The 13838-nt window shown below is 53.1% G+C and overlaps 1 protein-coding gene across 1 annotated transcript in view; it reads right to left on the minus strand.

Moving 5' to 3' along the window:
- Positions 1-13838, minus strand: part of COL27A1 (collagen type XXVII alpha 1 chain) — a 134341-nt gene that overhangs the window by 101107 nt on the left and 19396 nt on the right. Inside the window, 2 exon segments of the mRNA XM_032307703.1 lie at positions 9129-9182; positions 13234-13287. Coding sequence (XP_032163594.1) covers positions 9129-9182; positions 13234-13287 — 108 coding nt within the window.

A 13838-nucleotide genomic window follows, 5' to 3' on the forward strand; every position in this document is an offset into this window, starting at 1 on the left:
GCCTCCACTTCCTAGCCTTAAAATGGGGACTGCACAACAGACATGCGTACACGGACACGGCACACATGCGCGTGATGGCACACGCACACCTGCACATAGGTAAGTGCACGTACATACACACATTCTCATGTAGGCACGTGCGTACACATTCCCTCACACATAGGTGCACGCGCATGGGCACACTCACACATATGCACGGTGTGTGTCACGTACACACATGCACACGGGTGCATGCAAACACACACAGGCACACGGGTGCACGCTCTCATACACACACGCACACATATCCACCAGCGTCTTGGGTTTCTTGGCAAGGACCCAGTGAGATAATGGATGTGACCCATGGGAGAGGTAGTTTGGCCAACTTTAATTCGCTCCCATTTGGTCCCTTTCTTCATCGGAACCTGGCTCTACTGCTCTCCACGAGAAGCCACTACACTCAAACTGGACGGAGCCTTAAAGAGGGCAGGTCTCTCTGCCACCAACTCCATGTCCAACACTGTGTCCATTCGTCCTTTTAACACCAGTGGTTGCAATTCAGGACTGAGCCCCAGGTTCAGAGAGGCCGGGTCACTGCCTGGGGTAACACGCAGGTAAGAGGCAAGGTCCTTCCAGGTCTGGCTAATGCCCACTCAGTCTGACTTTGAAGCACTCATTTACTCGTTTATGAATGAAAAGCCTGGCTGCTTCTCCAGCACTCCCTCTGACCGGGTGACAGCCATTCCTGGGGTGAGACCAGGCCCTCCCTGTTGGAACACCAACCACCTGTCCACCTGGGCCCCTACAGGTCACTTCTGCAGAACCTACCCTCTGCGACCTACCACCTCGCTTTGGCCGCCCCCACATACATCTCCCACCCTTGGCTCCTCACAAGTCCCACTCCAATGCCTTTTATGTCCATAGTGCAAATACAAAGCCAAGCTCAGGGCTACCAAGGATTCCAATGGCCAAAAAAGGACAGCAGCTTCTCCCCACCCCGCCCTCGCCCACCTCGGTCTGTGGCTGGTAGAGCAGCTGGGCTTGAGATGCAGTCAGGGGTGGGCCTTCGTGTATCCTGTTCTGTCATTTTATAAAAGGGGAAACCAAGACTGAAGATATGATGGACTTGCTCCCTTCTCCGGGCTCCCTACCTGGGCCATTTCCGTCATGGGTAGATTTCTCTCTGCATTCTCAGCAGCTAGCAAAGTGCTTAGGAGGTAAGTCCTACCCAAGTACAACAGCCACAAGTACAAATACACAGTGAACATCTACTCTGAGCCAAGCTTTGGGGTGAACACAGAACACCACCATGGGGAACATGGCACAGTTCATGTTCATGGGGGCCTCTCGAAGGAGAAACCAGAGACCAGTAATGATAATCAGTGCTAGCATTTACTGGGTGCTCTTCTGAGCCCTGGCCATATAAATCCATGAGGAATCAACGTTCACCATCCCATTTCACAGATGGGTAAACTGAGGTACAGAGAGGTTAATTCACTTATCCAAGGTCGTAAAATATGTAAATGGGACTTTGACCCAGGCAGAGGATCTGGTTTCAGAGCCCAAGCTCTTTACCTGTCAATACACTACAGATTAAAAACTACCATCCAGTGTTAAGTGGAATAAGGAGGACATCAGGGAGAACTTGACCCCGACAGAGGGGAAATCCCTGAAGGGAGCTCCAGCTAAGCTAAGGCTGGAGGAAGTCAAGGAGGGAGGCAGATGAACTTTCAACTCCAGGGATGCTTGAAGCACCCCTGGTCAGGTGAAGGTGGGACTTCTGGGATGGAGAAGACTATATGGCTTCCCAGCCAGACTCCTACAGATTCCCCAGTGAGAGAAAGAAGGAATATGTAAGTCTAATTAATTGCTTACACATTGGTTAAAATGAGAACCTGGTTGCCAACCCAGCTCTCCAGCCAACAAGCCTATGTGACCCAGGGTGAACCCCTTTCCCTTTCTGCGTGGGGATTGGTACACCCTCCGAACAAGTTAACAGAGCCTCTGGGAACTAGAAGACATATGGGAAGGTATATCCTTAGCCATAAATGCTACAAACATAGTGGGAGTGGGGACTGTGCTGAGCTCCTTTTCTGCAGGTAGGGTTGGAAAGCAGAGGAATAGAGGGTTCAGAGAGGCCGAGGTCTAGAGAGGGACTGACACAAAGGAGAAACACATCGTGAAGGATTGGGAAATTCTGGGCCAGAAGTCCCCTGCATAGGTCATCTCTAATCCAAGTACCCAGCACAAGGCCTGGAACAGAGGAGACATCATAAAATATTTCACAAATGAGCAAATGAATGAACAGAATCTCAAGAGACTACTCTAAGGCTGGGATTGGCTCAGACGGGCTTCCACTGAAGACAGCCTGGGCCTCCCACTATCACTATGTCATGTGTTTAGAAGTTCCGGCCAATGCAATAGGGCAAGAAAAACAAATGGGACAACGAGCCTTTGAGGAAAAGGAGACAAAAGTATGTCCTTTTTTGCAAGCAATATGAGGACCTGTCTAGAAAATACAGGAGAACTAACTGAAATACTGTTAAAATCAATAAAATCACAGTACAGGGTGTGGTTATAAAATAAACACAAAAAGTACAAAAATACAAAAGTCAACAGTCCTCGTCAGTAGCTGACAGCCAGCTAGAAAATGGAATGGGGAAAATATTTCACTCATAACAGCAACAAAAATATAAAATTTCTAAGCAAAAACCAGAGCTGTGCCGGCCTTATACAATAAAACCTATAAAAGTTTACTAAGGGATGTTTAAAAAACTCAACCAAATGAGAAGACATGTTATGATTTTAGATAGGAAAACGTATTTTAAAACTGCTAATTCTTGGGCACCTGGGTGGCTCAGTGGGTTAAGCCTCTGCCTTCAGCTCAGGTCATGATCTCAAGGTCCTGGAATCAAGTCCCGCATCGGGCTCTCCGCTCAGCAGGGAGCCTGCTTCCCCCTTCTCTCTCTGCCTGTCTTTCTGCCTACTTGTGATCTCTCTCTGTGTGTTAAATAAATAAATAAAATCTTTTAAAAAATAGAACTGCTAATTCTTTACAAATTAATATACACATCTAATATAATTCCAATGAAAATCTCAAAGATGTTTTTATGGAAATGATTAAGATGGGCATTAAGTTCATCTGACAGAATAAAGAGCCAGAAATATTTTAAAACAACAAGGAAAGAAGACACAAAAAGATCATAGACGTCATGTAAAGTAGTATTTTAGCAAAAAGTATACAAACAGAACAATGAAACATATTTGAATGGCTGGGAATAGACCTCGCTCTATCATATGATAAGCAGTAGAGTCAAGGTTATTTAATAAATGGTTAACTATGGGGGAAAAAAATAAAGTTACAGCCCCATCTCAGACCCACCCCCCTATGAAGATTAACACCAGATAGTTTAAATTCTTTAAGAATACAAATGGGGAAAAAAAAAAGAATACAAATGAAACTATGAAATTACTACAATATAAATGAATACCTATCTGATCATGTGGTGGGGAAAAAGTGTCCAAGTATAAACGTGAGGAACGATAAATTTTACATATGGGAGGAACCCTCTCTAAACTCCTGACATAAGTTCCTCATAAGTACGTGTTGGCTGTTATTGTTAGTCCAAAAAAAAAAGATAAAACTTTTTATTTGTGAATATCATCATGAATACTCTTCAGGCAAACAGCCAAACTGAAATACACTCATAAGGCCGAGGAAGCCTGTGTACTCTTACTATGCAAATATCAGTAACTGTACAAATCCATAATGAAAGACAGCGTCCCAACCCCCCAAATAAACAAATGCATAAATGATAAAATACAAATGGCAAACAGATGTAAGAAAAGCCTTCTTCTTCTAGATGATCAACGAACTGAAGTGAAAACAATAAAGTGACTTTTAAAAATATCCTCCTCTGAGGCTAGTAACAGCATGACTGGTCAATCGTTCTAGAAGGCAACTGCTAATAAAACAGGCAAACCCATAAAGCACTTAAATGCAGGGTATATTTTAAATGACTCATACACATGTATGGGTGCTTGTACGTGTAGATACATCTGTATCTTTGTGTCTGTATGCATGCATTTTAATATGTTATATATGTATATTAATGTATATATTCTATTACATGCATACTAACATATATAGGTTAAGAAATAAAAATTCTGATTTCTTTATTCTGATTAAAAATATATGTGTGCTACTTATATGGAACTTGTATCTATAATATATACATACTCAAACATGATGTATATGTGACTTACTCTACAGAGGAAGGCCATAGAACTATGGAGCAAAATTGCCTTGTAGCAAAAAGCACATACAGGCTTTGGAGTTAGGCAGCAGAGGGTTCAAATCCTGTCTCTGCCCCTTATCACAAATGTGACCCTGGTCCAGTTACTTCACCACTTAGACCTTAGTTTTTTCATCTGTAAAGTGGGGGTGGTAACATCTGCCCCACAAAGGGCGTAAAGCCTCTTGGCCAGTCCTTGGCCCAGTCCTCAAAAGGCAATCACCAGGCAGAGCCACTGCAGACAGCTTACTTTTTTCTTGATACCTTCTAGACTATTCCACATGTTCCTTAATGAGCAGGCCCCACCTCTGTCATCAGAGGAAGGACAAGTGAAGGCTGGGACTTAAGAACCCTGCAGGCTTTCTCCACCTCAGCCCCAACCAGCTCTGCCGGCAGCCCCCTGGCTCACCAAGTCTGCTCCTTCCTGCCCGCCTCTCCCCCTGCCCAGCACCCCAGTGCCGGAGGGCCCCTAATCATCCTGGGGAATTCACTGCACTGAAAAGGCCACACCAGGAGTAGAACAGCCGCCTGCCAGGAAGAGTGGGGCTGGGCTCCTTCTCCTCTGGCATGGGCAACCCTGGCCTTCCTGCATAGCTGGAGCACGACTGCCTCCAGCCCAGGGCCCCTCACCTTCCCCCAGCCCTGCATCCCCGCTGCGTGCACCATGGTGCACATCAGCATCCCCTGCACAGCCACTCTGGGCCTCCCTGCTGGCTGCCAGCCAGACCGTGCTTCTCAGGCTGCCCGGCGGCCTCTGCAGACCTCATCTGATCATGTCACCTCTGCTAGAAACCGTTGCGTGTCTTCCTGTTGCTGCTTGGATGAAGCCCAAAAGCCTTACCACCACCTCCCAGGCCTGCCGCCCAACCTGGCCTCCTCCTGCCCCTGTGCCTTGTCACCTGGTGCATTTCAAACCTCAGTCTGACCCATCTGCCCTCCAGGAAGGTGAGCCTCAGCTCCTAGACCGGCCCAGTCTGCACTGCGGCAGGCACCCCAGGCCTCTCACATGGAGCCACGATCACGACATGATTCTGCATTTATCAGTGGGATTAGCTTGTTTCCACGAGGGCAGGGACTGTCCTTGCTGGGGCCCCAGTACAGGGCCAACGCCTTGCCCATACTGACAGCTGACCCTTCCATGGGCCAGCACTGCTCGAAGTAACTCGGTTACTTCTTGTGACAACTCAAGGGGGCAGCGGCTCTTCCCCTCCGTTTTCTAGGTAAGGAAACTGAGGCACGGAAAGCTGAAATAATGTACCCAGAGTCAGGGAACTGGGACGTGACAGAGCTGGGGTTCAATCATCTGGCTCCAGGGTCTGTGCGCTTAACTTCTGCCCTTTCCTGCAACAACACATGTGGGTCGGTTGGTGATATGAATCAATCCAGTGACTCAACCCTGGGCCTCCGAGGTCAGCCAGCGCTGTCGTCCTAGGGGCATGGTTCAAAGACCTGGATCCTGACCCCACGTGGGAGCTGACCTGCTCTCTCCTTGATGGATCTGAACATGGGGTGTACCAGTCTATGGCACATGGGTAAGGCCTTGTCACACTGTAATGGCCCTACAAGGGTCTTCCAGCAAGGATCCCAAAGCAGTTCTGCCAGTGCTGGTCGCGGCCAGTAACGCCGGGCAAGTCACCTCGGTGTCTTTGTGACTCAAGTCCTTCATTTGATCCTCCTCCCCTTCTAGATCCTCCTAACCCCACTGGTCTCTCCCACCACTCAGTCTTCATCCCACAAGGCCATAAGCTCCTGAGGGCTCCATAACTTCACTGAAGCAATGAGCGCACGGTGACCCGTCCAGCCAGAGTGCAGCCTCCCTGCCACCTGGGCACACCCTTCTGTCTGACTGATTTCTCCATCAACAGCACACAGTAGGTGTTCAATAAACATCTGCCAACTGAAAGAGATGATCGGATTTGTTGGGGGGGGCCACGATGGCTCTAGAAGGCAACATTGTATGCAAGAGGGGTAGCCAGCATGGGGCCTGGGGGAGGCCAGCCCTCCAATCCCACCAGGTCACCTCCCAGGCCCAATGGGGATCTGGGACACAGGGAGGACCTTCTCCCCAGAATCATACCCTGGGTACAGATATAGACCATTCGCTGCCAAGCTCAGCTCAGTCAGGAATTCCACTCTGGGAGAGCCTCTGCTTTAACCTTGTCCTGGCCACACCTCAGATCAAGGGCAGCCCAAGGGCAACCCTGAGCCCAGCCAACTGGGGTCTCCCGCCCAACTGGCCTGTCCTGGGGGCATTTGTGCTTACCCCCAGGCTGCAAGCCAGGTGTCTGGCAAAGGGCATGGCTTTTCCCCTTGGCGCTTTACGCAAGCACTACTGGCAGAAGCAGCCTCCCACTGCAGTGTATTTTCTGGAACCCACACCCTTCTCTGTTATAGGCAGAAGAAGGCAGGCGTCCCGTCCAGCAGACCCCACATCCACATGCCCCAGCCCTACGCGGCCTCAGAAAGAGGGGTCACCTCCCTCTTGAGGGGAGGCTTGTATTGAGGGGATACAAGCCTCCCTCAGCACCCAGAGCTACTTCTCCAAATGGAGGGAGAAACGGCTGGGGGGGCCCCCCGTCCTGCCTCAGCACATCTGCTGGTGGGGGGATGGGAGTGGGCTACGGGCCAGACTGGGGCTGCCGCGGGCCTGGGGCTGGGGCCCTGCCGTGCGGGGCCGGCATGGACCGGAGGAGGGACCTGTGGAGCATCTGCTGCTACAGAAGCAAGGAATCAATCTGGAAGCTGGACAGAGTGCAGAAGCCAGGGCGGGAGCGGGACAGAGCGGGAAGCTCCAGACGGGACAGTCCGGGAGCAGACCCAGAATGGCGTGTTCCTGAGCAAACCTGGCAGTTCAGAACAGCTGGGTCCTCAGCCCTTGGAAGACCCCACGGCCTCAGAGCCCTGAGGCCTGTGCAGAGCAGAGGGGGAGCAAGGGGGCTCCTTCTTTCCGCCTAGCCCACAGGGGGCAGGTCCTACATTCATTTCCTAGACGGTGCCTTAATGTGCCCGTGCCTCCGTTTCCCTATCTGTACACAGGTATGGGATCTCCTCCCATGTTTTTGGGTCTTTGTGGGGATCAAACGAAGATAAGCGACATCAAGTACATGCACTGGGCACAGTGCCCATAGTAAGGCCCTGCATACAGGCGATTGTTTGTCTGTGTTTGCCCAGGAAGACAGCTAAGCTATCAAACCCTGCACCATTCGCCTCATTAAAACCACAGCACTTCAGGGGCGCCTGGGTGGCTCGGTGGGTTGAGCCGCTGCCTTAGGCTCGGGTCATGATCTCGGGGTCCTGGGATCAAGTCCCGCATTGGGCTCTCTGCTCAGCGGGGAGCCTGCTTCCTCCTCTCTCTCTCTCTGCCCGCCTCTCTGCCTACTTGTGATCTCTCTCTGTCAAATAAATAAATAAAATCTTTAAAAAAATAAATAAATAAAATAAAATAAAATCTTTAAAAAAAAAAAAAAATCCCCACAGCACTTCTGGGCACTTGCTGGCCACGGGGCACCCAAGGTCTCTGAGCTTGCTCTGGTCCCCAGCCCAGCCCTCGCCATGTGTCCCAAACTCCCAGATAAGCTGATGGGCGCCAGAGCTGGCCTTTGGAAGCGGCATGACCTGGGGACCAGTCGGTTAATGGCTTTCCCTAACCCACTCCATCTGCTCAACAACCTTAGCAAAGAATGACCTTGGGGCTGGCCACCGGGGTTACCCCACGGAGGACAGACTGGGCCAGGCGGTGTCCTAGCCAGGCACCCCTCTGCCTTCCCTCTGGGCCTGCTTCACGCCCCTTCAGCACAGCCCCCGTGCTCTTGGCACCCCTGACCTCGCAACTGCTTTGCCCTCCTCCAGTCTCCAGCCGTTCCTGGAGACCTCCCCATGACCTAAATGTTGCTGGCTGGGCACACTTTTTTGGCGCTCATACCAAGTGCGGCCCTGGACAGCCCTGTTTGCTGCCGGAGTGCCAGGAACAGAGCGGAGGCCTCCGGGGCTGGGGGCCCAGCAGGTGTCAGGGTGCCACTCACTCTGGTCTCTGTGGTCTCCTGGTAAAGTTAACTGAAACATTCCAGGAGGGCTCCTTAGGGCAGGTGGCATCTGTGCGGTCGCCTCCACCCCTCAGGGCTCATCTCCAGCTCAGTGCTCTGCAGAGAGCCCCAGAATGTCTGTGTCGAGGTATCATCTCCACCTGGGAGGGCTCCCAGTTCCCAAATGAACATGGCCCTCACTTTCCTTCTCCAGGGTAGCCCGGTCTGGTCACTGAGGCTAACGCCAGGGTGTCACTGGTCTCCTATAGCTCACCTACAGCTTCGTTCTCTCTAACCCCCCTCCACACCGTGAAGGCATCTGCTTCCCCTCCTCCCACACCCCTAAGCTGGCTGGGCTAGCCTCATCCCTTCTCTGTCCCCTCCCCCACCCCCAGGGTCTCCCTGTCTCTGCTCTGGTCCCCAACTCCTGTCCACATCCGCACGACATCCAGCCATCGTTCCGAAACACGACCATGTTCCTCACCAGCTCCAAAGATGACACGCCTCGCAGGATAAGTCTGAAGACCCAGTAAAATTTCCGCCTCTAGTCCGCCATGCAAGGCCTTCCCTCTTTGGCAGCAAATGACCCTTCTTCCTGTTCTCCTAGGAGGCTCTAGGCTCCAACTGCCCTTCTCTCCCTAATCCCTCCCCCAACCAGAAGCTGCACTTCAAGTCCTCACCGTGCCACCGCCTACCACTCGGGAGGCTCTCAGGGGGCGCCCATGGCACAGAGCCCCTCCCAACAGGGGCCCCTAGGAAGCACCTCCCACATAGCCCCAACCCCAGCAGCCCCTCCATGGCCCTATCCCCAGACCCCACAGCAAATACTCACTTTGGCTCCAGGAGGGCCGGGGAGGCCTGGATTTCCGTAAGGCCCAGGGGGACCCTGAAAGGGAAAAGAAACAAAGAGGTGAGGGAAAATGGAGGTCACTCCACTTCCCCCAGCAATGCCTGGCAGGAGCCTTCTACCCACTGGGTCTTCTCAGCTAGCCAGAAGCTTCTCAGCTTCTTAGCAGGACTGTCATGGCAGCCTACTTTTAGGGAGGGCCCCCTTGATGCCCGGCCCCACCGTGAACACCTGCCATCCATTACCTCACTTTACTCTACTAACCCAAGAGGCAGGGACTATCATTATTCCCACTTGGAAGACAGAGCCAGTGCTCAGAGAGGTTGAGAACTTCCTCAGGTCACTCAGCTGCTCGGGGGCCGAGCTAGAGGTCAGCCTCCGATGTGTGACTTCGGAGAACAAGGCCTCAACCTCTGGATTTTTCTTGACTGCCTCCTGGCTCTCTCCCCCTGGCCCAGCAGCCCTTCCCAGGCTGGCTTCCCGGGCTCGAAGCGGACTTAGCTACCTGCTTCCCTCCACCACTGCTCGTCAGTGCTCTGTGCCATTCCCATCATCTGGCGTTTCCTTCTGATCTGTTCCCTCCAACTGCCACCAGCCCTGTCCTTCGAGGCCCGGCTGACATGCCACCTCCTCCAGGGGATCTTCTAGGACTTTGGCCTAACGGCACTGCTCCCTTTTGACTCCAACGGGACTGTGATGTGAGCCTTTGGAGTCAAGAGCCCAGGGAAGGGAGGACTTGGCTCCTTCTGAACAAAGGAGCCTCCCTCCTGTGGCCACAGCCCAGCCAGAGAGCTCTCCCTTAGGATCCTATGAGCTCTGAGCTGACAGGTCCTCCAGGGGCCTTGAAGCAGCTAGGAAGACTGGGCCCAGAGTGTCAAAGAGTCTTGGCCAAGTCACACAGCAGAGAGGTGGCCAAGTGAGGGCTGGGACCCAGGCCTGCTGGCTTAGGGTCCAGGCTTTATTCATGGCACCAGATTTTCCCAGGTCCTCTCTGAATCCTGCAGAACAGCTGGAGCCTGTTATGTCCACTTTCTCCAGCAAGGGCCCTGCGTTAGGGTCTTGCAGCCAATAATAGAAACAGAGCCTGAAGAGTCGGGTCACTCCCCAGAGTCTTTGTCCAGCAGGAATAATCTGGAGCATTGGGGGTGGGGAGAGACGGCTCAAGAAGCCCAGAGGTGCCCCACCGCGCCAGCTTCTAGACACACTGCCCTTGTCACTGGCTCCTCTTGACTCATCTGGCTGGCTGTGTATGAACTTGCTTCCTTCCTCCCTCTCCGAGGCCAACTTTCCAGCTACAGCCTGTCACATTCCATCCAAGACACCTCCCTCTTCCTCGATGCCTGCACAGGGACCCTCCCCTTCTCTAAACACGTTGAAAAGGAACAGTGTTCCGAAGCTCACTCGGCCTGGGGAACGGAGAACGGTGTCATGGGGGACCCTCCTTCTAAAATAACCCGCTCTCCAGCCCTCTCCAGCATTCCACCCAACATGGTCTTCCAGCACAAGGACGGGACCTGGAACCATCTGTGAGCAACCCCCTTCCCCAGCCTCGCTCTCCCCGACAGTCCTCGGAGTAGCTAGGACCCCGCCAGTCTTTAAGGAATCTGGAAGACCCGAGATGCTCACCCCAGCCCAGACTCCTGGGGTCTAACCTCAGAGCTCAGATTGAACTGGGCCTAAGATGGGGAGGCGTGTTTGAGAAGGGGCCCCTGACCAACACTCCAGAAGCAGGCATGGGCTGTGGGAGGCCAAGGGTGGCTACCTGCTCCCCAGTTGTGCCCCCGGTTGCCCCAAAAATGGCGGGCTGGAGTGCTCAGCTACCCACCCGGCCTGTAGCCTGTAGAAGCAGGGGCTTCCTGCTTCCTCGCCGCCCCCCCCCCCCCCCCCCCCCGCACCTCCCCATCCCTCTCCCGCCACTGCCTTGCAAAGAAACGGAGCACATAGTTGACCGGGAGCCAAGCAGACCAATACTATAAATGCTGCGGCCCAGAAAGCCGGGTATGAGGAGGGCCCAGGGATTCCCCAACATCCTTACATAGGTTGGGGAATTATGTGGAGGTAGGAAGGGGGATGCCACTGAGCTTTGGACAACCTCCGGTAGGGCCCTGCCACTCCCTGAGCCCCAGAGCAGTCATCGTGCAGAGAGGAGCTGGGATGGTCTACTTTTCGCATTCTACTATCTCTGGAATTTTATGATCTATGGAATTTCCAGCCTAGAAACAGGATGATGGCGGGGAGGTGGCGAGGGGGAGGGGTGCGTGGTGGGGAGGGAGAGCACGCAGAAAGCCCGAGAAGGAGGATGGGAGAGGCATTCCCTCACTCAAGGAATTTCACAGCTGGGAAGAACCTTGGAAACACGGTTCCAAGGAAATGCCTTGGCAGTTCCTGAGCGGACTCCATGCTTTATAGATGGGAAACTGAGGCCCAGAAAAGGGAAGGATTTGTCTAAGATCACACAGCTTCTGGGGGAAAAGGTTGTTGACTCCCAGACTAGAACTCCTCAGTAACCATTTGCCCAGCACCTGTTGGGTGCAGGGCACCCTGCTAGGCAGCGTGTTGAGAAAGAGAAAGAAACAGGGCCTGGCTCTGGCCCAGAGGGGCTTGTTTGGGTAGAGAGAGAAATCAGTGCGATAGATGGTTAAGATCACAGGTTCTGGGATCAGACTGTCTGGGTTCAATCCTAGCTCTAGCATTGACACTCTGGTTGACTTTCTCCAAAGTAACCAAACCTTTCTGAGCCTCAGTTTCCTCATCTAGAAGCATGGGGACGACATCAGAACCCATTTCTTGGGAAGGCTGGGCTGGTGGGATGAGATCACGCAATCCACCAACAGAGGTCAGCGGTCTGCATGAGCTTTAGGAAAGTCATCCGTGCCATCCAGAGCAGCGAAAACCTGCTGCAGGAACTCAGAGAAGGGGGCAGTCGTCAGTAAATGAGATGGCATTTGATCTCAGCAGGGGACGGAGAAGGAGCTTGCAAAGAAGGGCACGCCAGGTCAGGGTAAGAGGCCGACCTAGAAAAGGTGCAGAGGAGGCATTCGGAAGGGTAAACTGCCTGCTAAGTCAAAGGGCCTCGTTCTGCACCCAGGCTGCAGGAACCCTGGTACTTCCGGGGTCCCCAACTCTGGGTAAGTCCTCTACGGAGACTCTGGAGCCAGGAGGAAATGCTGCCTCAGACAGCAGATTCCAGAGCCCTGGGCCCAGAGAGCCAGGTCTGGAGTAATTGCATAACCAGAACCATCCGCTGGGCTCCGAGCTAAAAATATGCCCCAGGCAGCTGTCTCTGCCAGAGCCTTGCCAGGCACCCAGCGTGGGAAAGGCTGATTCAGCCTGGGTGCAGGTGCCAGGCGTCACGGGTCTGAGCCCTCTTGGGAAAAGCACAGATTTTTCTCCCAGAGGACCCCTAGGGGTGCCAGCATATGGTTCAGGGACTAGGTTCCCAACCTGGCTCTTCCATTTCCTATATGTTCGGCTTTCTCATCCCCAACATGCGAATGATTATCCTGGTGCACAGGGGTTCTGGGGCAGGGGTGAGGGGCCCAAACAGAGCATGCAAGGCATAACATGGGAGTTCTTTTCCACACCAAGGCTCAGGCCAGCTCCTCTCTGACGCTGCAGTCCTGCGAAGCCATCCTTCCACCTCTGATCAAACCTCTCGGCATGGGGAGCTCCCCCCCTACCTTGCCCGTGTCGGCATCACCACCCCAGGATGGCCCTGTGGAGTTAGGAGGAGGGACACAAGGGTCAAGTCCTCCCAAGGCAGCTTTTTTCCTGGACAAACGCTGAAACCCATCAGCTCAGAAGAATGTGGTCGGCAGAAACCACCTTCTCCACTCCAGGCTGCCAAGGGTGATATCCACCACGAACACCTGAGACCCTGTAAGAGGTCACTGCTGTCCCCACAGCATGCCTGTCCACACAGCGCCCCCAAAGAGCCCTGAGTTCACACCAATGGACAAAGTGAAAAATGGGTGCTGGGGGGAGGCAGGAAACAGTCTGGGGACACACAGCAAGTCTAAAACTTTGGGGGCACTGGGACACAGGCCAAAGAGCCAGCGGGAGACCCAAAGGACAGCGTGTGATCACTTACCCGAGGCCCCCGTGCACCCGGGGGTCCAGGGAGCCCAGGCAGCCCAGGGGGACCCTGAAAGAAAAAGCAAGAAGACAGCGTCAGTGCCACGGGGCAGCAGGGAATGGGTTCAAGCAGCCGTTCCACAAGCATCTCCAGAGCTCTAGGCATGGATACTCCACGACTGAGGAGAGGGGTTCTCTGTGGCCTAAGGAACTCATGCTCTTTGGGCCTTCCTGGCCTTTGCAGCTGCTGTTTCACGGTCTTTGAAGTTTTTGCCTTTTATCACTCAGCAAACTTACCCAGGGTGCCACCTCCTCCAGGAAGGCTTCCCAGATCCCTCCCCTAGCTTGAGTCAAGTCCCTGCTTTCCATTTTTTATTTATATATTATTTGGGGAATTGTCTGCCCCAAAGCCTGTCTCTCCCACTAGACCATGGTCTCCTCAAAGGATCTAATTCTCTCTCCCCAGGGCTCAGTTAAATGTCTGATAAGATAAAACACAAGAAGGGCGCCTGGGTGACTCAGTGGGTTAAAGCCTCTGCTTTCCGCTCAGGTCATGATTCCAGGGTCCTGGGATCAAGCCCCTCATCGGGCTCTCTGCTCAGCAGGGAGCCTGCTTCCTCC

This window comes from Mustela erminea, chromosome 12, assembly GCF_009829155.1.
Source record: "Mustela erminea isolate mMusErm1 chromosome 12, mMusErm1.Pri, whole genome shotgun sequence".
NCBI classification, from domain to species: domain Eukaryota; kingdom Metazoa; phylum Chordata; class Mammalia; order Carnivora; family Mustelidae; genus Mustela; species Mustela erminea.